The sequence below is a fragment of the Mastomys coucha genome, unplaced genomic scaffold, assembly GCF_008632895.1.
Source record: "Mastomys coucha isolate ucsf_1 unplaced genomic scaffold, UCSF_Mcou_1 pScaffold15, whole genome shotgun sequence".
Taxonomy (NCBI): domain Eukaryota; kingdom Metazoa; phylum Chordata; class Mammalia; order Rodentia; family Muridae; genus Mastomys; species Mastomys coucha.
In genome coordinates, this window is record NW_022196897.1 from 42,051,768 (window position 1) to 42,078,786 (window position 27,019).

The window sequence follows — 27,019 nt, forward strand, 5'->3', positions numbered from 1 at the left end:
AAAAAAAAAAAAAAAAAAAAAAAAAAAGTACTCTGTTTTGAGTCTTCTGTGGCAATAAGTTCAAGGTTATTCCCCACTGTCTATCCTAACAGGTTAGGTGTCACTGGTTTAATGGTGAAGTATTTGATCCATTTGAAGTGGAGATTTGTTTAAGGTGAAAAGGATGGATATATTTGGATACTTCTACATGCAGACATCCAGTTTGACTAGCACCGTTGGTTGAAGATGCTATCTTTTTATAGTGTGTATTTCTAGCATCTTTATTAAAAATCATGTCCATAGGTGTTTGGATTCATCTTTGGAACTTCACTTTGATTCAGTTGATTAAATTGTCAGTTTTGGGGCCAAATACCATGTTGTTTTATATCTACAGATCTGCAGTACTACTTCAAATTTAGGAATGATGATAATTCAGTTCTTTTATTATTCAGGATTGTATTTTCTGTGTGTGTACTTTCATTTTATTAAAATGAATATTGATCTTTCAAGATCTGTACAAACTTGTGTTGTAATTTTAATGGGGATTTTATTTAATCTATAGATGACTTTTGGTAGGATGATCATTTGTATTATATTAATAATAATGATCAATGACCATGAGAGAGCTTTTTGTCTTCTATCTTCAATTTCTTTCTTCAGTATCTTAAGGTAATAGTATATTAGTCTTCCACTTGCTTGATTACAGTTATTCCTCTATATTTTATATTATTTGAGGTATTTGTGAAAGGTGTTTCCTCAATTTCTTTCTCAGTCCATTTATCGTTTATTTATGGGAGGGCTCATGAGTTTTGTGAATTAATTTCATGTCCAACTACTTTGGTGGCAATGTTTATGAATGGTAAAAGTGTCTTGTCTTAGTTAGGGTTTCATTGCTGCAAAGAGACACCATGGACAAGGCAACTCTTATAAAGAACAACATTTAATTGGGGCTTGATTATAGGTTCAAAGACGTTCAGTCCATTATTATCAAGGCTGGAGTTTGGCAGCATCTAGGCAGGCTTGGCTGTGGAAGAGCTAAGAGTTCTACATCTGAAATCAAACAGGAGAATACTGGCTTCAGGCGGCTAGAATGGTCTCAAAGCATAACCCCACAGTAACACACTTCCTCCAAGACTTACTCCTATTTCAACAAGGCCACACCTCCTAATATTCCACTCCCTAGGTCAAGCACATTCAAAGTACTGCAGTTATGTATACTATCATATCATATGTAAATGAAGATACTTTGACTTTTTTACTTGGAATTTGTATCCTGTTGATCTCCTTCAGTTGCTCTATTGCTGCAGCTACAACTTCAAGTGCTATATTAAATAGGTATGGTTGTCCTTTTCCTGATTTTAATGGATTGTATTGATTGTCTCTTCATTTAAGTTAATGATGTCTTTGGGCTTGCTGTAAACCATCTTTAGTATGTTGAGGTATGTTCTTTGTATCCCTTATCATGCCAGCATCTGTATCATGAAGAGTTATTCGATTTGGTCAGAAGCTTTTTCTGCATCTGAGATTATCATGTTTTTATCTTTCAGTTTGTTTATAGTGTGGATTGTATTTTTGATTCATATATGTTGAATATTGCCTCCATTTCTGGACTTAAGCATCCTTGATTATGTGGTATAAACTTCTTAATGCATTTTGGATTCTATTTTGTAGTTTTTTGTTTTGAATTTTTGCATTCATGATCATAAAAAAACTTGGTCTACAATTGTATTCCTGTTCATTTTTCAAGTGATTTGGGGCTTGGGTATCATGGTAACTGTGGACTTCCAAAACAATTTGCACAATGTTCCTTCTTTACAATTTCTTAGAATAGTTTGAGGAGTGTTGACACATTTGTGGTTTCTATTATATTATGAAGATGAGACTTTCTGTTCTCATTCCATCTGTTTGTTGCTCTGAATGCTTCTTGTACCACTCCATCTTTAAGTAGGGATGCTTTTGTTGTTTCTGATGTTGTTTTGTTTATTTGCTTGTTTGTTGTTTATGAAGTGTTGAAAATATTTCTGTGCCTTTGTTCTGGGTTTATCTTCTTCTTTCTTTTCTTATTATTCTGAGATTTGCTCTTTCATATTCTCTCAAATTTCCTAGATGTTTTTGTAGAATTCTTTTCAATTTAACATTTTCTTTGACTTAGATATCTGTATCATCTAATATGTCTAGACTGAGATTTTCTCTTTCAGCTCTTGTATTTTATTAGTGAAGCTCCCATTTAACTTTATTAACTTTTTATTTTCAGATTTCCCTCAATTTGGGTTTTATTTATTGATATGTTTCCACTTTCAAGTCTTGAACTCTTTTATTCATTTCCTCCTACTCCTTCCTTGTTATTTCATAGGTTTATTTAAGTTTTTTTTTTAATTTTTCTTTAAGGTTATCTATCATATCCATAAAAGCTATTATAAGGACTTTGCTTTGAGCTTCAGTTATGGTGCAATTTCCTGGATCTACTGCAATAGCATTTCTGGATTCTACTGGAGTCATATTCTTATGGCTGTATTTTTATCCTGGAGTCTAGCCATCCAGGTTTGGGAGAGCTGTAATTCTAAGTGTTGATATCTAGTCTTGTCTTTCTATGTGGATATTTTGTTTCTTGGTTTTTGGGTTTTGTCTCTTGCTTTGTTTTTTTCCTCTCTGGTCCTTGGGAGAATGTGGTATATTGTATGGTAGTAAACTCTTTTTGGGATCCTGTGTTATGTGACTATTGGTTCTTACTTCTAAAATGTCTATCTAGGTATTAGCAGCCTGTAAGAAATGAAGATGAGCTGGGTGGCATCCACAGCAGGGTGTTTTACCAGGATATGTTTACTTTTCAAATGATAAAAGGGTGAAGAGAAACCAAAGCAGGTGATCTGCCACAAAGCTCTTGGAATTAAGGTCACAGATTAGATTTAGAAGAGTTGAGGTGGAGATTTAAAGTTAGGTTGACTGGTTCCATGATTTCAGAGGCTTTTGGTTCCCAGGTTGGGCTTGCAGGATTTGGGGCTTTAATAAAATCATGAGTGGGGGGATGATAGTTATGAAGGTAAGATCTAACTGTATGATCAACTGCAAATAGGTGCAGAACATGAGGAAATTATTTTGGCAAGTGCTCTGCTGCAGAGCTAGGGATGAGACTGGATTGGATTTGTAGATTTGGAGATTGGATTTGTAGGAGAAAAGGTAGAGCTGAAGATATTGAGTAACTTACTTGTTTTCCATGGCCATATCTAATGCTTTGTCTTTGTAGAAAAATTTCAAGAGTGAAAACCAATTACAAATTTATTTGTTGATGGAAAATTTTAGATTCTATGTGAAAATCCTTTTAAATCCCTGAATAGTATGTAAAATACATGTTCACATCTAGATTTATACAAATAATTATCATTAACAGTATATAATGAATAATAAACAATTGCATGTAAAGCTCCTTTACTGCCTTTGTTTAAAACACTTGTAATTAACATTAGATATTTTCCACAAACATTGTCATAGTACTGTTATTGTCATAGCAATTGTTATACTTCTCTATTAAGATAGATATTTTTATATAGCACATATTCTCAGTTTCCTGGTGTTCAAATTAAGGTGATTTGTAATTCTGTGGCCAAGATCATAATTGGTATTTTTGAGACGATGTAATCTCTTTAAGGACCATGTAAAAGGCAGAGTCCTTTCTTTGCTATGCCTTGGGGGATGTAGAAGCTGCAGTTTTAACTGGGCAGTGTTTCTTTAATGTTTCTATTTTATCACCTATAATAAAACAAAGTAATTTAATCTAATTTTGCAAAATGTGTGAAATATAAATGCAATTTAAAAAATTTAAATGCTTTCACACTTTGACATTGTTTTTCCAGCTTGATTTTTGAGGATTATTCTAATATTTAAGATGTCAAAAGTATTTGCTATAATATCACTAAACACCACATATTGTTTTCAAAACATATTTTTTTCTTTTTGTTTTGTTTTCAACTAGGACCCCTACTATGGCTGGTGGCCTATTTTCTATTGACAGAAACTACTTTGAAGAGATAGGAACTTACGATGCAGGAATGGATATCTGGGGTGGAGAGAATCTTGAAATGTCTTTTAGGGTAAATGTATTTTTCTTTATTTTTAAACTCTGCTCATAGTATATGGTAGCATGCATCTATCACACCCAATAATTTACTGTCAGTTTTTCTAAGTGATTCAATTTAGTGTTTATTTGGTTTATACATTTCTTTAAAATCTTTAATTGAGTCCTACTGCATGCAAATTGTACTGTTAAATTTGGAATTTTATATTTTCCAAATAATTTTTATTTTTAGTCACAATATGTTAAGATATTCACTTGTTGAATTAGACTAGCCTTATTTGCTAATTGAAGCTTTCCCCATAAATCAGTCTTGTCTTTTATTAGGACTTGGAATTGTTTATGCAAGCTGAATTGCAAGTGCTGAATAAGTTTCTTCTTAAGGAACATTAAGTCAAGGGATTCTAGAATCATGAGTGGTTTTGCAACCATAGACATGATTGTAAGTTTTGTTTTCTGTTTTTGTTTTTGAAAACTACAAATATACTTAATAAAAGAACTTTCAAATAAATGAAATCAGAACTAAGCTTAGTGAATATTTTATAGGCAAAATTGGAAATACAGACCCACAAATATGTCTTTATTTAAGTACTAGTAAAAAGGATTCAAGTATGTTACATTCAGTTGTGCATATTATTTTATAATGAATTACTTTAATGACTATACTTTAAGAAACTTTAATACAAAACACTAAAAACAGTATCATTTAAAATAAGACAAGTTAGTCTAGACACATTCATGAAAGTATTTGAAAACTAGTTTTGAACATCAACTTGAAAGTTTCTTTTCCAGTAACAGCAAATATGTGTGATACTTTGTAAGAAATTATTAAAATTTGAAGAACTAGAAAGGTGAGTCAATGGTTAAAAGCACATGCTGTTCTTGTAGACTCTACAAGAGTATCCTAGTTTAATTCCCAGTACTTATATGGTACTTCACAGTCATCTATAAAGAAATTCTAGGGATCTGGTATCCTCTTGTGACCTGTTCAGGAACCAGGCACATGTAATGCACATATATACATGAAGATGAAATTTAAGAAATGAAATTTAAATTTATATGATTAAAATTTATAAAATAAAAATTTAAAAAATTTTCCTCCCAAAATTTTAAAACATGCTTATTAAATTTTTGGATTAAGTTATTTTTTTCTAATGTAGAATTTAGTTTTTCTGAGGTTGTATGGGATATTTCTAAAGCAAAAGGCCAACCATTTTGTGTTACATTTGTCTCTAATCGAAATGATATTCATGACCGTAAATAGATTTTTTATTATTTATGCATATATATACATATACTATATATAACTTGTCAACAAAAGATTTGAACTATCTTCCTGCTATCAAGTTGTGAATAATATTTTGCAGAATCTTTGAAGCCATTTAGAGATCTAATCCTATTAATATAGACCAAAAAATGACAGAAATAAGAAATTTACCCTCCCCTAAATCAAAGCAATAAAGAAATTAAAACAAGAATGGAAAATATTGATAAACATGAGAGCAATTTGCTTCTATTCTTGAGGAAATAAACAAAATCTGTAAGGCTTTACTCCAAGAGACTCCCTGAGCATGTGCTCTGCTTGCTATGCTTGTGGGAAGAGAACAATCAACAAGTGATTACTGTATGTATTTGTCTATTTATCTCTCTCTATCTGTATCTCTATCTTTATCTCTATCTCTATCTATATCTATATCTATATAAGCCTTTAAAACTATTCTCTTGCATCTTTTTTGCATATTAAGCCAGATTATCTGGCAGTACCTTCCCTTGTCTGGATCGCATCACTTATATTACAGGGAGACTTCATGATATGGTTGACAATAACTACATTACTAATAAAACCATTAAGAAAGGCCTGATGAGGGAGGTGAGGAATATGTCAAAGTTACACATGTATGAGAGGGCTGTGCAGATGTCAGGAAAGCAAAAAGAAGGTGACTGGCAAATACAAGCTGTCATTCTCCAGAGTTGTGATTCTCAGAGCTGCCAGTTACCTTCCTCATTGTTATGTCCTGCCATTACATCCTCAGCCATTCTTGTGTACTGTAGTGGACTGAAGAGTTGTTAGTTGTGAACAGATTTAAAAATCCCACACATATATATTCTCCTTCCAGATTTCTGACATGGTTGCTTGATCTGTGATATTACCTTTCTTTGATTGTTCCCTTCTGTGGTAGAAAATATGTATCCAGCAGCAGCAAGAATAGCTACAGGGAGATCCAAATGGCTCTGCAAAAAATAATTTCAAACCCTTCTTCTCATTAAATTCTACAAGTCATGATGTAACACAAATCCTAAGAATAATATCTAAATATAAATGAATTAATGCAATCAGCATTTATTGAGTTCAATAAATTGTGAATATATAATACTGGTAGACAAACTTGATGGGCTTGTGGTACTTATATTTTAATAAAGGCAATTGATGATACCCGAGATCAAGAAATTGTATTAATGCATTATTCATTAGTGTTTAAGAAATAATTATAGAAGAGATGAGGATAGTGAGCTGTTTGTTCTTAGGTGGTAATAGGAGGTTGAGATTTTACAGAGTTTGTGGATTTGAAAATTTTATGGAAGGACATTTGAGAGAGGAAAATGATAATATGAAAATTAATTCTTATTCTAATAATGTCATCCATCTTTAAATAGTAAGCTTATAAGCATTTTACCCAACATACATTGCTAGTAAATTCCTTTACATTTCATAAACCTCAAGACATGGAGCAGTAGTCATGACACAAAGAACAATAGTTCTAAAAGTCTATGTCATTTTGTGCATGTGATGAAGAACATAGGCTGATATCAATTGAATCAGAGTCAGTTGACTTGATTTTATTAAGAAACAAAAGTTGGAAAGGCCTTCCTCCAAGTCACAATAGAATAATGCTTAGAAGTTTGAATTGGGAGTTAATCAGCCTATGTCCAAACCCCATCTATTCTACTCTCTACAGGAGTAAGTTGAAATAAGTTACCAAATCTGCAAAGTTTTAGTTTGAGAATTTCTAGAATGAAAAAGATACAGCAATAATTTTTATGTTGGAAAGAAGGATAAAATGAATTATAGATACAGTTTTTTTAGTACACTGTTTCCCGTATGAATTGCATCATAGAAGTCTTCTCTTGAAATACAGTAATAAAGTTTGCAGATGTAACAAACCACATCATTCTTGAGTATCATTTAATAATAACCTCATCCTTAAAATATGGCCATGAGAGAATGCCATAAAAAGCACTTCAATACCTGAATATCAAACACATATGTATAGTGTCTCCCAAATTCCCCACATGAGAAGAAATAATGAGGATGAAAGCAAAGATAAATTAATTATAAAAGAAGAAATATTTTAAAGAAACATGGTGAACACAAAACTCTGTTTCCTTAGGAAATTCAGTAAATTATTTAAATTTCTCTCTGAAATTGTGGAAAAAAGAGAGATAATAAACATTACCAATACTAAGAAAGAGAAAGGAGATATGGTGATGAATTTTGAATTATATTAAAGATGTATAGGATTTGTATGGACAGTACAATATTATAAAATACCCTAAGAAACTTGATTAAATGGGCAGTTTTCTTAAAAGACATAGGAAACCAGCATACTAGCCTTGCATCTGGTAAAAAAATATGTGAACCTTCAGAAATATTTTACAGGCAGGAACTCTTTAGCCAGATAACCCTGCTGCTGAATTCTATCAAAGAGTTCTATAGGATTACATAAATTTTAGCATATAAATTTTCAGAAAATTAAAAAAGGAGATAACATCTCCCTATTGACTTTACAATACCAGCATTTCTCTGATAAAGTAAGCCACTACAATATATCACTACAAAGCAGTGTCCCATGTGAGCATAGATTTAAAAAATTACCTAACAAGATTTTAAATTAATATTTAATATGATAAATATTGCAACTAAGTGGAATTAATCACAAAGATGCATATTGGGTTAATGTTTAAAAGTCAATATGAATATCCATGTTAACAAATGAAAAGAGAAAAATGAATTGATCAAAGGAATGGATTTGAGACGAGTTTTCACAAAAAGCAGATTGTTCTATTTTTAGGGAAGACAAAGGAAGAAATTCTTTAAATAATTGAACTACAAAAAGTTGATAGAGGGGTCACAGTGTGGAGAAAAGTTGATGGAGAGTGAATATAAAATCTACACACTTCTAACAATAAAAAATGTAATGCAGGAATTGGGGAAATTTCTTGGTGATTAAATCTTTATTTGAGATCCTTTCTGCCTCCATCTACACCTAGGAGGGACAGCAGATTCAGAACCCTCTCTGCCCCTTCCCCACAAGCAGAGAGCTTGTCTCCAGGGAGTGCTCTGACCCAGGGAAAGTCTAGTGACTTTCTAAGGCTGGACCAGGCAGGAGGCAGGGACCTCAGAAGTGGCAGGCCACCTGGGCCAGGATCCTTTCTACATCCTTTTACACCTAAGAGGGACAGCAGATCCACAGCCCTCTTTGCATGTTTCCTGCAAGCTGAGAGCTTGCCTCCAGGGTGTGCTCTGACCTCAGGATACAAGTGATAGAAGGAGAATCTCAGGTACATAAGATACCATAGAAAACCTTGATACAACAGTCAAAGAAAACGCAAAGTGCAAAAAGTTCCTAACCCAAAACATCCAGGAAATCCAGGACACAATGAGAAGACCAAACCTAAGGATAATAGGTATAGAAGAGAGTGAAGACCTCCAACTTAAAAGGCCAGTAAATATCTTCAAAAAAATTATAGAAGAAAACTTCTCTAACCTAAAGAAAGAGATGCTCATGAACATACAAGAAGACTATAGAAATCCAAACAGACTGGACCAGAAAAGAAATTCCTCCCGCCATAAAAATAGTCAAAACATCAAATGCACAAAACTAAGACAGAATATTAAAAGAATTGAGGGAAAAAGTCAAGTAATGTACAAAGGCAGACCTATCAGAATTACGCCAGACTTCTCCCCAGAAACGATGAAAGCCAGAAGATCCTGGCCTGATGTCATAGAGACCCTAAGAGAACACAAATGCCAGCCGAGGCTACTATACCCAGCAATCAATCACCATAGACAGAAACCAAAGGATTCCATGACAAAACGAAATTTACACAATATCTTTCCATGAATCCAGCCCCTGAAAGGATAATAAATGGAAAAGTCCAACACAAGGAGGGAAACTACATCCTAGAAAAAACAATAAAGTAATTTTCCAACAAAATTAAAAGAAGATAGCCCCATGAACAGAATTACAACAACAAAAATAACATGAAGCAACAATTACTTTTCCTTAATATCTACTAATATCAATAGACTCAATTCCCCAATAAAAAGATATAGACAATAAGACTGGGTATGTACACAGGACCCAACATTTTATTGCATACAGGAAACTCATCTCAGTGACAAAGACAGACACTACCTAGGAATAAAAGGCTGGAAAACAATTTTTGAAGCTAATGGTTCCAAGAAAAAAGCTGGAGTAGCCATTCTAATATAGAATAAAATCGACTTTCACCCTAAAGTGATCAAAAAAAATAAGGAGAGGAACTTCATACTCATCAAAGGTATGATCTACCAAGATGAATTCTTAATTCTGAACCTCTATGCTCCAATTCAAAGGGCATCTACATTCATAAAAGAGACTTTACAAAAGCTCACAATAATAAAGGGTGATTTCAACATCCAACTCTCTGCAATGGATATATCATGGAAACAGAAACTACGCAAAGACACAGTGAGACTAACAGAAGTTATGAAACAATAGATTTAACAGATATTTATAAAACTATCCTAAAACAAAAAGATACACATTTTCAGCACCTCATGTTACCTTCTCCCAAATTTACCATATAATTGGTAACAAATCAGGCCTCAACAGATACAAGAAGATTGAAATAATTCCTTGCAATCTATCAGATCACCCTGGACTAAGGCTGTTCCTCAATAACAACATAAACAACAGAAAGCCCACATACACGGGGAAGCTAAACAACACTCTACTCAATGATAACTTGAACAAGGAAGGAAGAAAGAAAGAAAGAAAGAAAGAAAGAAAGAAAGAAAGAAAGAAAGAAAGAAAGAAAGAAAGAAATGAAAGACTTTCTGAAGTTGAATGAAAATTAAGCCATAACATACCCAAACTTATGGGACACAATGAAAGTAGTCCTAAGAGGAAAACTCATAGCTCTAAGTGCCTCAAAAAAGAAACTGGAGAGAGCATACACCAGCAATTTGACAGCACATATGAAATCTCTAGAACAAAAAGAAGCAAATTCATCCAAGAGGAGTCAAAGGCAGGAAATAATCAAACTCAGGGCTGAAATCAACCAAATAGAAACAAAAAGAACTATACAAAGAATCAACCAAACCAGGAGCTGGTTCTTTGAGAAAGTCAACAAAATAGATAAACCCTTAGCAAGACTAACTAGAGGGCACAGAGATAGTTTCCTAATTAACAAGATCAGAAATGAAAAGGGAGACATAACAACAGAAACTGAGGAAATCCAAAGAATCATCAGATCCTACTACAAAAGCCTATACTCAACAAAACTGGAAAACTTGGATGAAATTGAGAATTTTCTAGACAGATACCAGGTACCAAAGTTAAATCAAAATCAGATAAATGATCTAAACAGTTCCATATCTGGTAATGAAATAGGAACAGTCATTAATAATCTCCAAAGTCCAGGACCAGATGGGTTTAGTGCAGAGTTTTATCAGACCTTCAAAGAAGACTTAATATCAATACTCCTCAAAGTCTTCCAAAAATAGAAACAGAAGATACTCTACTGATTTTCTATGAAGCCACAATTACTCTTATACCTATACCACAAAAAGACCTAACAAAGAAAGAAAACATCAGACCAAATTCCCTTATTAATATTGATGCAAAAATACTCAATAAAATTCTTGCAAAGAGAATCCAATGACACATCAAAACGATCATCCATCATGATCAAGTAGGCTTCATTCCAGGGATTCAGGAATAGTTCAATATATGGAAATCCATCAACGTAATTCAGTATATAAACAAACTCAAAGAAAAAAAACAAATGATCATCTCATTAGATGCTGAGAAAGCATTTGACAAAATCCAATATCCCTTCATGATAAAAGTCTTGGAAAGATCAGGAAAGATCAAGGCCCATACTTAAACATTGTAAAAACAATAAACAGTAAACCAGTAGCCAACAACAAACTAAATGGAGAGAAACTTGAATCAATCCCACTAAAATCAGGGACTAGACAAGGCTGCCACTCTCTCCCTACCTATTCAATATTGTACTTGAAGTCCTAGCCAGAGCAATTAGATAACAAAAGGAAATCAAAGGGATACAAATTGGAAAGGAAGAAGTCAAATTATCACTATTTGCTGATGATATGATAGTATACTTAAGTGACCTCAAAAATTCCACCAGAGAGCTCCTAAACCTGATAAACAACTTCAGCAAAGTAGCTGGATATAAAATTAACTCAAGCAAATCATTGGCCTTCCTCTACACAAAGGATATACAGGCTGAGAAAGAAATTAGGGAAATATCAACCTTCACAATAGTCACAAATAATATAAAATACCTTAGTGTGACTCTAACTAAGCAAGAAGAAGACCTGTATGACAAGAACTTCAAGTCTCTGGAGAAGGAAATCAAAGAAGATCTCAGAAGATGGAAAGTTCTCTCATACTCATGGATTGGCCGGATTAATATATTAAAAATGGCTGTCTTGCCAAAAGCAATCTGCAGATTCAATGCAATCCCCATAAAAATTCCAACTCAATTCTTCACAGACTTAGAAAGAGCAATTTGCAAATTCTTCGGAAATAACGAAAAACCTAGGATAGCAAAAACTATTCTCAACAATAAAAGAACCTCTGGTGGAATCACCATCCCTGACCTTAAGCTGTATTACAGAGCAATTGTGATAAAAAACTGCATGATATTGGTACAGTGACAGGCAGTTGGATCAATGGAATAGAATTGAAGACCCAGAAATGAACCCACTAACCTATGGTCACTTGATCTTTGACAAAGCAGCTAAAACAATCCAGTAGAAAAAAGACAGCATTTTCAAAAATGGTCTTAGCTCAACTGGTGGTTAGCATGTAGAAGAATGCAAATTAATCTATTCCTACCTCCTTGTATAAAGCTCAAGTCCAAGTGGATCAAGGACCTCCACATAAAAACAGATACATTGAAACTAATAGAACAGAACACCAATAGCTTATGCTCTAAGATCAAGAATTGACAAATGGGACCTCATAAAATTACAAAGCTTCTGTAAAGCAAAAGACACTGTCAATAGGACAAAATGGCAACCAACAAGTTGGGATAAGACCTTTACCAATCCTATATCTGATAGAGGGCTAATATGCAAAATATACAAAGAACTCTACAAGTTAGACTCCAGAGAGCCAAATAACCCTATTAAAAATAGGGTACAGAGCTAAACAAAGAATTCTCAACTGAGGAAAAAGGAATGGCTGAGAAGCACCTAAAGAAATGCTCAACATCCTTAGTCATCAGGGAAAGCAAATCGAAAATCCTTAGACCCCACCTCACACCAGTCAGAATGGCTAGGAGAAAAAATAACTCAGGTGACAGCAGATGCTGGAGAGGGTGTGGAGAAAGAGGAACACTCCTACATTGCTGGTGGGATTGCAAGCTGGTACAATTACTCTGGAAATCAGTTTGGCAGTCCCCTGGAAATTGGACATAGTACTACCAGAGGACCTAGCTATACCATTCCTGGGCATATAACCAGAAGGTACTCCAACATGTAATAAGGACACATGCTCCACTGTGTTCATAGCAACCTTATTTATAATAACCAGAAACTGGAAATAACCCAGATGTCACTCAATAGAGCAATGGATACAGAAATTGTGTTACATCTACACATTGGAGTACAACTCAGCTATTAAAAACAATGAATTTATGAAATTCTTAGAGAAATTGATGGATCTGGAGAATATCATCCTGAGTGAGGTAACCCAAACACAAAAGAACACACATGGTATGCACTCATTGATAAGTGGATATTAGCCCAGAAGATCAGAATACAGAAAGTACAGTCCACAAACCACAAAAAAATCAAGAAGGAAAATCAAAATGTGGATACTTTGTTTCTTCTTAAAAGGGGTAACAAATATGCATGGGAGGAATTGCAGAGACAAACTATGGAGCAGAGATTGAACCTGTCAATTGCTTTTGGTATCCTGGTCATTTTCTCAACCACAATTCTACCAATCTTTTACCCTGGGAATCTTTCTATTTTCTAATGTCTCCTTACATTTGTTTCATCAGAAATTTAAACCACACTCAACATCCCTAAATGAGCAATGACCAACAACCATCCCACAACTGGGGTTCTAGCATTTACGTACTCTGAAAAGTTCCCAGCATTCCAAATGTCACACAGTCACAAAAATTATCTGCAGCTGGCATAACTACCCTTCTGATGGAGTGCAAGGCAAATTATAAACAGGTACTGCAGACAGTCTGAACCCACCCCAATCCTGACGAATGGGATTAAAAAATGAGCATGTTCTTACAATATTTTTTAAAAAGATCAAAATTCCAGAATTCTTAGTACAATGTTGAAAGAAGTTGGAAAGTGAGCAGCTCAGGATTATTTCTGAATTTAATGTAGTTGCTTCATGTTTTTCTGCATATAGGATGATATTAGCTGTGGGTGTGTCATATATAATTTTTATTAAATTGAGGTATGATCTTTCCAAATCTAGTTTTTCTGGATTATTATTATGAAAGTTTGTTGTATTTTCACAAAGCCTTGTTCTGAGTTGAACATGTAAATTTTTGCATTTAAGTCTTTTTATTTTACTGTTTTTTATGTTAAAATATCATTACATTTGTGGGATAAAGCCAATTCTATCATGGTAGATAATATTTTTCATACATGTCTGTATCCTGTTTGTTAGTATTAGTGAGGATTAGTATTAGTGTGTTTATCAGAGAAGTTGACTAAAATTTTCATGTGTTTTTACTTGGTTTATAAGTTAAAGTGGTACTGGCTTCAAAAAGAAGTTTTAAAATGCCCCTTCTGTTTTTTGTTTGTTTATTTGTTTGTTTGTTTATTGAATAATTACAAAGCATTGATGTATATCTTATTTGAAAGTCTACTATAATTGTGCAGTTACTTCACCAGGGTCTGATTTGTTTTTTAGTCTAAAGGCTTGTATATTAAACTTTCAAACACCTTAGTCTGTATAAACTATTAATGTCTTCATTTTAAACTGTCTATTGACATAGTGGAATATTGCAATTACTTCCTTATACTGAACTGGAATTTAATTGTGTCTTTACGTCCTGTAGTAATCTGTTTATGATACTGAGTGCACCTGGGTTTATTGTACATCTAGTTAGGATTGTGGTGTCTTCTTTGTTAATTGATTAGAATGAAGTGTGTGTCTTTATCTCTCCTGAATACTGCAATTTCAGTCATTTGGATGAATCTAGAGCTGTCCATTAAATTGGTTTCAAGTTTAATGATGCATAGGTTTGTTTATATATATATATGTATATATACATATATATACATATTTATTATAATACTATAATAACATACATGCAATAATATAATATACATATATGTATATACATATAAATGTATATTATTATTGTATTATAATATATATGTGTATATATATGTGTGTATATATATATATATATATATATATATATATATATATATATACATGCCCTTATATTATTGTGAATCTGTCTGCTTTGGAATATGTTGTAATGTTTCCTTTTTCTTGCCTGACTCTGTTAATTTTGGTTACATCTTTCTTTCTGTTGATTAATTGGGCCAAGGGTCTGTTAATCATTTTTGTCTTTTCAGAGAGCCTACTTTGGGATTCCTTGGTCCTTTATAAGGACAGAGCTTTCAAGTAGGTTAATTTGCATAAAATTGTACATAGACAAATCTAACATATTATCTTTCCATCAAATTTTTTACAGTCTCCCATTAAATATGCATAATTAAACAAAATAGAGTTGAGCAGGCTTAGGAGATGTGGGCCAACAAAAATGAATTCTTTGTTACTTTGTGTAATTTTTGTTTCCTTTTGCTTTTTCTGGTCTTTTCTATGTATTGATCTTATTTTGTTTTGCTTGAGCTTATTTGACTCTTGTTTGTATTTTTTGTTTGGGAAGAAGTCTGAGAGAGGGGGAGATAGGGAGAGAAAGAGGAGAGAAAGCATATTAAATTGTATAGGTTTGAAGTGAGATGGGTTAGGAAAAACTGAGGGAGGTGGAAACATCATTGAAATACAATGTTTGAAAATGTTTTAATAGAAATATAAGATAAAAATATATCCTGCTGATTTATATATAATGTACCCTTATATATTCTTTTATGAAATGAATGTTTGTTTTTATATCTAAAAATGACTTATGAACTTAACACTATTTATCTTAGATACTGAGCTTTGATTTTTCTCATATGAAAGTGGGAAGTTTAAGAAAACACTACATAAAAAGGTTTAATATTTTTATCAATATATATGTATATATATACATGCATATGTATATTTATGTATATATGTACATATATGTGTGTGTGTATATATATATATATATATATATAAATATAAAACTTTGTTGTTGAGATTCTTGCCATTAGATTAAAATGTTTCTTACAAATCATTTAAATTAGGCAATTTACTCTAAAAAAGATATTTTCATATGTTCAGAACATGTACACACAATGTCTCATTAAGTTTATGTTACTGGGCAATGACAGACAGACAATAAATGAGTAAATTCTAAATCATCACTCTTTTATTTTTGAAAAAGATGTGCCTAGTTAAAAAAAATAAAGTTATGTAAGGGTTGTAACAAACATGATGGTAAGAGATGAAGAATTTTATTACTTAGAGTATCCTAGAAACCTTTAAGGGTATATCTGAGCCTAAACCAACATGATATGAAGAAATCAATTGTGCAAGTTTTTGTAGAGGAATGTTTAAGATAAAGCCTATAGTATACATAAAAATGTTTGGGGAATCCATAAAATTAGCTGTGTCTGTCTTTGCTAAATGTACAGGATTCCTGCATCTGAAAGACATGAAAGTGTACAAAGTAAAACTCACTGTCTCAGAAAAAATATGTTAGTTGACCTGCTTATTTGATCTTAATGAAGCATTGTTCTAGGTATCAGACATAAAAACAAACAAACAAAAACAAAAACAAAACAAAAACAAAAACAAAAAAACAGCCAAATAGTCCAAGTTATGTTCTAAGAGTTTATATTGTTTTGAAGACCATATTTTGCACAGTTAAGTATAATGTTCTTATACAAATTTTCATAGTACATTTCGGCATCTATTAGGCATATGTGTTAGTGTTTCTCTCCCTAGTTTGAATCTTCAACATACTCTGTTTCTGTTCTGTCACCCCTAATGTAGCAGACATGTGCCCAATTCACACTGTATATATAGTTAGCATAATGTGTACAGAAACCCTCACTAGACTCCATGAATGCATATATAGTATATGGCTTCTCAATTTCAGTTGGTGTGCAAATTTTAGGGAAAATACCACAAAATGGTACATTTCTAGGTCCCTTGATATTGTACCACATGATTAGATGGGAGGGAGATTGCTGTGGTTTCATAAAGCCAGGGATGAATTTATAAATTATAAAATATAGGTCTTAGAGAGAATTCTCAGGGGGTAAATGTGCCTTCTGGCAACCTGAGTTTACTTTCCACAACATACTGTAAAAAGGAAAACAATGACCCCTCAAAATTGGTGTAGGCTCAAATAGCTCAATAGCATTGTAGATAATACAAGAAATGCAGATCATAGGCATATGATCTGCATTCAATTATTATTCAATTCAAAAAAATTATTCAATTTTTTTCTTCTTTCTAACTGAATACTAGAATATTTGAATTCAGGTTTGTAGATGTGAGTAAGGAGTAAAAACACAGCATAACACCCTGAGTTTGGACCTTACAGAAAAAGCCTTATGTCGTCTTATGGTTTGTAGGATCTGCACTGGGGCTCAAAGCCAGGAAGTTCACTTAGAATATATTTAAACAAAAATTGATGACTGAAGTTCAGAGAAAAACCTTGTTTCAGGAACTCAGTTGGAAATCTATAGAGGATGGTACCAGACATCTTTTGTTGGCCTTCCTTGAACACACTTGCACCTGTAAACACATGCATGAAGACACACGGGGCGGGGGTGGGTGGGAGGAAGAGGGAGAAGGACAGAGATTTCATGTCTGACCTCTTGTTTCTGGGAATTTAAATCAATGATTTATCACAAAAGAATTGCATATGTGGTTCTTATGTGGTCCTTGGAGCTAGCATTTCATTGATATATGAGACATAGTAAAGCATCTATTAAAATAAAAATATTGATTTTTATAATTGTAAGGATGTGGTACCACAATGACTTCTAAGACCACGTTCCAACACTGCTGCTTTCCTAAACAGTTGACTAGGAAACCTGTTGCTAACCAGAATTAATGCATTCAAAGTCAAACCCATGTACTTGTTATTAAAGAGCCAAATTTAAATCTCTATGGTAACTACTGTAATAAATGTGCAACATCTGAAGCTATGATTATACTGTCACCCTTAGCGATGTCTATCTTAAGTACTTGACTACCAATCATTTCACTGTTGTTCTAGTCAACCAGAAATGTAGTTAAAAAAAGAAACTAATTATGAAATTCGTTTAAATAAGCCTCAGCAGTTTCTGCAATAACAGATCCTAGATATGAGAAATGACTCTAAGGTTTAAGATTATACTAAGAGGAGACTTTGATCTAACTTGAGTTTTAAGTACTAATGAAACAGTAATTAAGGATCACTAAAAAACTAATTGTAGATTTTAGGAGATTTTTAATTATCTTTGAAAATTATCAACTTCACACTATTCACCACATATGAAAATCTGACTGCATAGATGAAAGGTACTAAGAATGTTTTCATTAATTTTCAAACCAACCACTTATTTGCACGACAAATATGCTAAAATGGATAGGAAATTTTCTTATGAAATTATTAACCCACTTATAGTGCTAAGGTGATCCGTAGTATTAAATTTTTTCCAGTGATGTCTCACTCCACTTTAAAAGTTTTCTTTTTTCTTTTTATATTTCCATTTATATCACCATTTTATAGCTAAACAGCATCCAATCCTCGCTTTATACCTTTTCTTTATTTTAATCAAAGAATTAAATTATGTAATTATGGTTTTTTGTTCTATATTTTAACAGGTCAAACCACTGTGTGGTCTTTTCTTAAATGGCCATTAAAATTCAAGAGGATCTGAGAAATCATCCAAATGTTTGAAAGTGTCTAAAAGAGAAACTTTCATAAAGAGCCTGTTTAGAAAATGTACCTCACAAATCCTGTGATGGCATGTTTCAGTTCAGTAATTAACCCTGCTGAAGGTGACAGTTCCTGGGTCATCTCTGCAATTCCGCAGAAGGATCCCAGGAACTCAAAAAATGTTGTCATCACATTTGGTGATGAGAATGGAGGCCCTAGACTCCTTAAGGTCATGTAAAGTTAAAGATATACTTGATGAAGTCAGAGATTGTGTTTCAGAGTTTAGGCAAAGTATAGGCAAGATGACAGATTTGAAAGCTAGCTTTACAGATTTCTAATTAAATAAGTATCTGAGCTTGGCTAAGTTTTCTAAGAGAGAAAATAGGAAAAGAAACAGAGCAGGGCATGTCCTTAAGTTACACCTACATCCATGGGTGGGAGAAGGAAGGGAAAGTGAAGGCAGAAGCCAACCTGTCACAGAAGAACTAATATAATGTCACAAAAACTTAGAAAGTTATGGCGATTGTCAACAGTGTCAACTGCTGCAGAGAGGCAAGAAAGTAAGAATAATGAAAGCTCATAAAAGGCTTCATGAGCACTTCTGGATGATGGATTCAGGATTCTGCAAAATAAGATAAGGTAATTGGATTTTGAAGATATGTAGGGAAAGAAAAACTTTTAAAACACATTTACCAGCAAACAGGAAAGAAACTGCAGAACAACTTAAGGGGTAAATATGATCAAAGTAATTATTTTATATTTTCTATACTTTTAGCTTAAGGGAATAAAAGAAAATATAGACGGATACCAAATATTTGAATACACAGTGATATGGAAATAAAATGGATAGATGATTAAATAAATGCCTACAATATTGGAGGATTATTAAGGAGATGCCAAAGTAATGTGTGTTATACATTTTGTTGTGAAACAGCTGCATATTCATTATTTTACTATATCTTTAGCAGAACACTATTAGTCTCTGTAATTTTATTATATAGCTGAGCATTTTGAGCGCCATAGAAAAAGCTGTGTGGTTAGCAATAGGTAATGCTGAATATCAAAACCTCCTCTGTTGGGTCCAAGTCTAGATCTCATGTCTAGGTTCTGTAAGTACAGGGTAGGTTTTAACTTTAGAGAAGAGTATAAAATGTCTTCCTGAAGGTGGTGAGAAGAAACTAAATCTGTTTGACTTACTCCTTTTTTGTAAATAAGCCCAAGTTCTGGTCAAGCCTTCATTAGCTCAAGAAATGTGAGAGAAGATTGAGCTGACAATGGGACCCAATTAGAAACAAAAGGTTTTGTTTGTTTGTTTGTTTACTAACCATGGCTTCTTTAGAAAATATTTAACAGGAAGTAACCTTAAATGTCAAAAGATAGGTATCTTGCAAGTATAGAGAAAAAGAAGAGGAAATTATCCTTATTATATTTTAAACAGCGTGTTGGGTGAGATCAATATTATTTCTACTGAATAAATGAGCAGAGTAACATGTTAAAACACACACAGAGAGAGACAGAGAGACACAGAGAGACAGAGACAGACAGAGACAGAGAGACAGAGAGAGACAGAAACAGAGGAGAGAGAGAGAGAGAGAGAGAGAGAGAGAGAGAGAGAGAGAGAGAGAGAGAGAGAGAGAGAGAGAGAGAGAGAGATTGAGACCAGGACATTGTGCATACTAGGACATGACATTAAGGTACATCCTCGTTTTCTCTTAAACTATTAATGAACTAGTTTCTAGTCTGCAATCCAATTGAGATTAACTACTACTAATTTATTTTACTAATCAAAACCTGTATCATATCATATGTAACCATTATCATATCATCACCTCACAATAGGGTTTGTAGACACTATGATGAGCCCTGGGGATGACACTAATGTGCTTATTTTATGTTTCATACCTGTCTTACTTCACAAAAAGGTACCTGTAAGATGATTGTTGGAAGAAAACCATAGATTTTCACTGATAGCATTAGAATTGTTTGTACTGCCTTCCCCACCCGAAACGGTATTTATTTGAAATAAAACTTGAAAAGAATTTTCACTTGTTGGTAGCAAGATATAGCTGATAACAGTGAAGGAATTGTGAATCCTGGTCATGAATGGAGTTAGCTTGGCATGAATCATATCCCTTTTGTGAGCATCTTCCTTGAAGGCATGAAATTCTGCTCTTCTGCTGTCAAATGCAAATAGAGAACTAGAGTTTAATGTGCCCACTTCTACTATTCACAATTCAACTGGTCTGTGGGCTACTTGAAAACAGAGCCATATACTATTATTCCTTCATTCATAGCTCAGCAGGGTGTTTGACACAAAGTCAATGGCCAGTGTGTGCTGGGCAAATTCTTAGAAAAAATGCTGGAGAGGAAAGACTCCCAGCCCCCAAGTCTATCATCTTGCAGGTAAATCACTTGACTCCTTTACAAGTTATACATGAGGACCACTTTACAAATTACAGGAAGGCCACTTATAAGTTACACTGAACACTTCAACTTAATAAGACAACTTTAATGAGACAACTAAAGTTTCTCTAGAATCTCTAGAGAAACTCTAGAATCTCTAGAACAGAAGGCAACTATTTTCTGCGGAACCAGGTTTTTCTCCTGGTTCTTTGTATATATTTCTGGCATGTGTAGAAGAGCAAGAGATGCCACACACTGCAGCTGTGTACCCAGGTGGCCTTCTGATATTTAGAGGGGGATGTTTTGGCATGAATTCTAGGGCAGCTGCATGCAGCTGTCGTGAATTTCTCTGTGGCAAGAAGTAGCAGATGTTACTGATTTCTGACAATTTTATCAGATTGGTGATGACACCAATATATAAAGTGTATCACCTGAATTTCATTTAACAAACCTTTGGCTTTTCATTCTAGTATTCAGTCTTTTCTACATATGATCAGTTGAGATTGATTAATAATGTAAGTTGTAAGTCGAGGGAATTACATAATCTAGTATTTTTGGCAGTTTCTTTAATGTTCCCCTTATATATACTGCTAAATTTCCCCAAATTTCTAAAACTTTTCATACTTTAAGATTTTAGACTATGAAAGATAAAAATGATATATTTTCTTATATAATGCATTACTTTCTTTTTCTAAAGGTATCACCCTAGTGACATCTACACCATAACAAGGAAATAATAACTACTTTTTAAACACAATAATCTAGTCACTAATTTTTTTTTATTAGAGCTACCTTATGTTCTGGGATTTTCAATATCCTGGAGACTACTTTGTATTCTTCATTCCCAGCATTCTCTATTCATACAATTAATTTGAGCAGAAGGTGTAAGATTTGAAACGACACAGTCATGGTCATGGCCTGTCCTATAGATATAAAGGAGATAAGTAGTGTTTACTAAAAGTATCAGCAGTCCTAATCAGATGCAGAAAATAACTGCATAAAGTGTAGTTCTATAATGCAGTGATTTTAAAGGTCAGAAAATTGCAGGGTTAGAAATATTTTGAAAGGCAAAAGTATCAACAGTATAACAATGATCAAATGTAGACATGTGCATACCATGAGAATATTTCTGGGAATATGAATTGTAAATGATAGGATTTTTTATTTAAGAGTATAAAATAAACTTAAGGACTCTGTCAGGGCCACCATTAACTTACCATGCGTATTGGACACCCTGATTTAGACACACCTGATTTAGTTCTAAGCCTCTGTAGTTTTCCTCAATTCTATGCTTAGTAAAAGAAATCTTGGTTTTGTTCCTTTTCCTCCCTAAGCTTTCCTCCAGTAACATCCAATAGTAAAGGTAAAGAAAAGCAAACAGAGCAAGCAAGGTTAAAGTCTCTTGAAAATTTAGTTATTGGAGAAATTTGTACAGTAAGTTCTGACCATATTCACCCCATTCATTCCCTCAACTCCTCTCAGGTCCACACTCTTTTCCCTCCCATACAACTTTCTGAGCTCTTCTATCCCCTTCCGAGACCCTAATGAATCAAGTCCAGTTTGTGCTGCTTTTTAATTTAAATGGTTGTGTGGCTTTCCACCGGAGCTTTTTAGACCTACTAGTAGCAAAATTTCCAAGAAATTGACTCTCAATTCCCAGCAGCTATCAGTGTCAATATCAGAAGGCTTTGGGGGAGGGGTTCTTATCTAGCTCCTTTCTCTTGGCTAGAGTTTTGTCTGGCTTAAGCTTGTATGAGAAACCTAATTTAGATCCAATTTATTATGTCCTTTAGAAAGTGAATAGATGTAAAAAGGACAACTCTACTGCTTTTAAGAAGCTCATTGCTATGTTAAATTGGGTAATCTTTAAGAAGCAAATTTATAGGCAATATTAGTTCCTCTTCCTCTTCCTCTTCCTCTTCCTCTTCCTCCTCCTCCTCCTCATCCTCTTCCTCTTCTCCTTCTCCTTCTCCTCCTCCTCCTCCTCTTCCTCTCCTCCTTCTCGTCCTCCTCCTCCTCCTCCTCCTCCTCCTCCTGCTTCTTCTTCTTCTTCTTCTTCCTCTTTTTCTCATCCTCTTTCCTTCTCCTCCTCCTGCACCTGCTCCTGCTTCTGCTTCCTTCTCCTCCTCCTCCTCCTCTCCCTCTTTTTTCATACAGGGTTTCTTTGTCCTTGAATTCAAACTGCATCTGCTATATATCTAGGCTTCTTAGACAACATGTAAGCTGTTCTGAACTGATAATATTTTTACATGAATATAAGTATAGAGATATACACAATTAATATACCAATAAACCATTTACTAAAAATATATCATACATATTTAATTTAAACTTATTAAAGATGAAATTTGGATATATTAAATAGATATATCATTTATTTGTTACAAATAACTTTAAATGATTTTTTGATACTTTAGAACATTGTTTCTGACCCTGTGAGTTGTAACTGCTTTGTGGGTTTGATGACTCTCTTACCAGTGCCAACTAAGAGTGTACATGTTTACATTACAATTCATATCATGAGAAAATTGCAGTTATGAAGTAGCAACAAAAATAATTCCATGGTCAGAAGTAACGACAACATGAAAAACTGTATTAAAGTGTCAAAGAATTTGGAATGTTGAGAACCACTGCTTTCAGACATAGAAAATGTTCAATGATTTTCAGAATTGATCCATTTTTGATTTTATAATCGTTAATGGTGAGAACACCACTAACAGTAAATACACAATACAAAATGGCAGAATTATATATAAAACAATTTTAGTAATTGGTGAAAATTTACCTTAATTCAAGACAAAATTGATTTAAAAAATTACCTTTCATCAAAGATTTCAATAATTTGTAAGTCAAGAATCCTAATATAACATAAAATACTAACTTGATATTTAGATGACAAGCAACGATGATAGGAAAATACCACTTTTGATTTCTAAAAACAAATCATTAAGGTGCTTTAAGAACAAAAGCTTTCCATGTAGAGTAAAAAGGTTGCTAGGATTGTGTATAGTTGCCTCAGATCTAAGTTGGTTCACTTCAGGAGGCACGGTGTTGCAGAGTGTGAGAGCAGGCATTGGCAGTTCAAAGTGTGAATAGTGTATTACTGAAGCAAGGCTATAGTCTTGTGTGGCCCAACAAGTGAATGCTGAGAAATGTCAGATATAACTACAATGCACTAAACATATGATTTTAATTAGTCTTTTAGTCCATGTACACTCAGAAGACATTTCCTGCTTCCTGGCCTTTATGGCTGAACATTTAGTTTTGTTGCCTCCATATGATGTCAGATTAAGGAAAAGCTCTTGGACCAATAGCTTTTTTTTTAAATGTACATGCAAATACATTTAATACAGAAAAGTACAACAACAAAATTCTCATCCTCCCAAATACACTTTTGACTTTAATTTATATCATTCCAAATGCAAATTTCTAATTTATTCATATAAAATATTTTCTTTTTTTAGATATTTTCTTTATTTACATTTCAAATGATACCTCCTTTCCCAGTTTCCCCTCCAAAACCCACCCCATTCCCTCCCCCGTACCCCTGCTCACCAACCCATCCTCTTCTGCTTCCTGGCCCTGGCATTCCCCTACACTGGGGCATAGAGCCTTCAAAGGACCAAGGGCATCTCCTCCAATTTATGACCCACTAGGCCATCTTCAGCTACATATGCAGCTGGAGCCATGAGTCCTACCATGTGTACTCTGGTTGGTGGTTTTAGTCCCCGGGAGCTCTGAAGGGACTGGTTAGTTCCTATTGTTGTTCCTCCTATTGGGCTGCAAACCCTTTCACAAACCAGAAGCAACTCGAGAAGAAAGACCAAAGTGTGGATACTTTGATCCTTCTTAGGAAGGGGAACAAAATACCCATGGAAGGAGTTGCAGAGACAAAGTATGGAGCAGAGACTGAAGGAAGGACAATCCAGAAACTGCCCCACCTGGGGATCCATTCCATATACACTCATCAAACCCAGACACTGTTGTGGATGCCAGAAAGTGCTGGCTGACAGGAGCCTGATATAGCTGTCCCCTGAGAGGCTCTGCCAGTGCCTGACTAATACAGAGGTAGAGACTCACAGCCATCTATTGGACTGAGCACAGGGTCCCCAGTGTAGGAGCTAGAGAAAAGGCAGTTAGCTTGATCCAAATTCCTAGTCTTCCGATCTCAGCCTTCATTGTGCTCATATTTCAGAGCTGCATATCTATGTTTGATGTGTTACTAGTTTTATAAATTTTGAGACTCTCTAAAAAAAAGATAATACTTCACTGGCTGGGGGAAATGTATTGTTTCATAATGAGCTTGACAAGATTACCATTTTAGGTTTTTCTCTTCTCTCTGTATGTGTGTGTGTGTGTGTGTGTGTGTGTGTGTGTGTGTGTGTGTGTGTGTGTGGTGTAGTGTGAGTTTGTGTATAATGTGGAGGCATTTGTATAGAATGCATATAGAGGTTACATTTCAACCTCATCTGTCCTTACTCAGAAGCTATCTACCTTTAAAATCATTCTTTGAGAGTAATATAATTAATATTGTTTTCCTCTCCCCTTTTCTCCTTCCAAACCTTCCTATATAAGCATTCCTAGTTTCTTTCAGTTCTCTGACCTCCCTTTTTTCATCATTTTGTGTCATATGCATACATGTATGTGTATATTAATATATGTATGTGTATATTAATATGTATTTCTTAATACAAACACTCAGACAGTATAATGTTACTCATGTACATGTTCTCAGTGTGGAACTTTTGTTATTGGTTAACCATTGCTGCGGTCTTTCTAGAGGAAAACTATTTGTTCTACACTCAACATTCCTTATTTAGCTGTAGTTCTTTGAGAGGGGCTGAGATCTCCTTGTGCTTTTCCCATTCACATTAGCATGTGCATTGTTAGTGACCTTGTTCATCCTATGTTTAGACAGTCTTCAAGTTCATGAGAATTTAAGGTGCAGCTTCTACCTACAAGAAGACAATGTCAAATTAACTTTCTGATAATCTAACTCTAATAATCTTTCAGGTCCCCTCTTCTGCAATATTTCCTGAGCCTTAGGTGAAGGAGTTGTTTTACAGATGTATACACTGGGCCTAGGCTCTATAACCCTGTATTTTGATTTGTTAGGGTTTTCTGTAATGATCTTGGTCTGTTCCAAAGAGAAGTTTCTTTAATGAGGGATAAGGATTGTACTTACCTCTGGGTATAAGGAGAGATATTTATGGTGAGGGCCATGCAGGAGGAATGAGAAATGGCTTTAGAACTCAAGGAATGCAACCCACTTGTTACCACAGGCACATGTGGTCTATTGTCCTTAGGACTTTCAGCTGAAAGTCTGCTTTCAGAGTTCTGCTCTGCTTGCTGCCCTCACATCCCTTTTAATCTAAGAATTATATGAAAACTCTAAGGGGGATTTCCAGTCCCTCACTAGACAGTATCTCTGACATTAACAATAAGAATGCTTGGTCTCTTTCTGGCATTGCTACTCAAGCAGATTAATGATTCAGTCACCATACTGAGAAAGAATTTAGAGGCATAGATTGTCAGCAATGACCGCCATACTTAGAAAACATTTGGAAAAATAAAATTGTTAGTGAAGCTAGGTTGAGATATTTTTATTACTTGCTCTAATGTAGAAAATCTTAAGGAACATTTTGCAGTTCAGAAAGACTTGCTAACATTAGTTAAGCTATTAGTTAGCATTTGGTCAGGGAACAGAGCAATGACAGCACTGGCTGACGTGACTCTCACAGAGACTGGACTGCTACTGACTGATTTCTCATACCAAATTTTGCATTCAGCTTCCTGACATTATCTATTAAGAGTTTCTGATGAGTAGATATGCATTCTGAGGTTTAAAATATGTATGACTGATATTCATATAAAAGTTTAGATTTGTGATTCTTTTAAGATTCTTACAAGATTACTTTTATAGATAAATAAAATGATTATTCCTTTTTACTCCTTTCTTTGTAAACACAAATGCTGCCTGCCAGTAAGAGAAACTGGCTGAGAAAACTACCTAGCTTACTTATACTATGTTAATTTATAACGTTTGTTAGTTACAAATGCATGTGGGTTCTTGGGAATAATTTGTTTTCTTTACCTGTACTATGTATTGTTTCTTGTAAAGGTACTGAAGACATATTGGTTTTTCATAACTATTGACTAGAAGAAAACTAAAACATAATTACAATATAATTTTATAGTACTTGAAAGATTTTTCTGGGATATATAAACGATGGAAGAAAGAATAAATTATGAAGGTTAGAG

The 27,019-nt window shown here is 34.0% G+C and overlaps 1 protein-coding gene across 4 annotated transcripts in view; it reads left to right on the plus strand.

Annotated features, from left to right (window-relative positions):
• The window catches only part of Galnt13 (polypeptide N-acetylgalactosaminyltransferase 13), a 633,613-nt gene that overhangs the window by 383,732 nt on the left and 222,862 nt on the right, over positions 1-27,019 (plus strand). For all 4 annotated transcript variants that reach the window (XM_031370288.1, XM_031370286.1, XM_031370285.1 and 1 more), the window contains exon 8: positions 3,950-4,067. In XM_031370288.1, the coding sequence (XP_031226148.1) occupies positions 3,950-4,067 (118 nt within the window). The remainder of the gene's footprint in view (positions 1-3,949; positions 4,068-27,019) is intronic.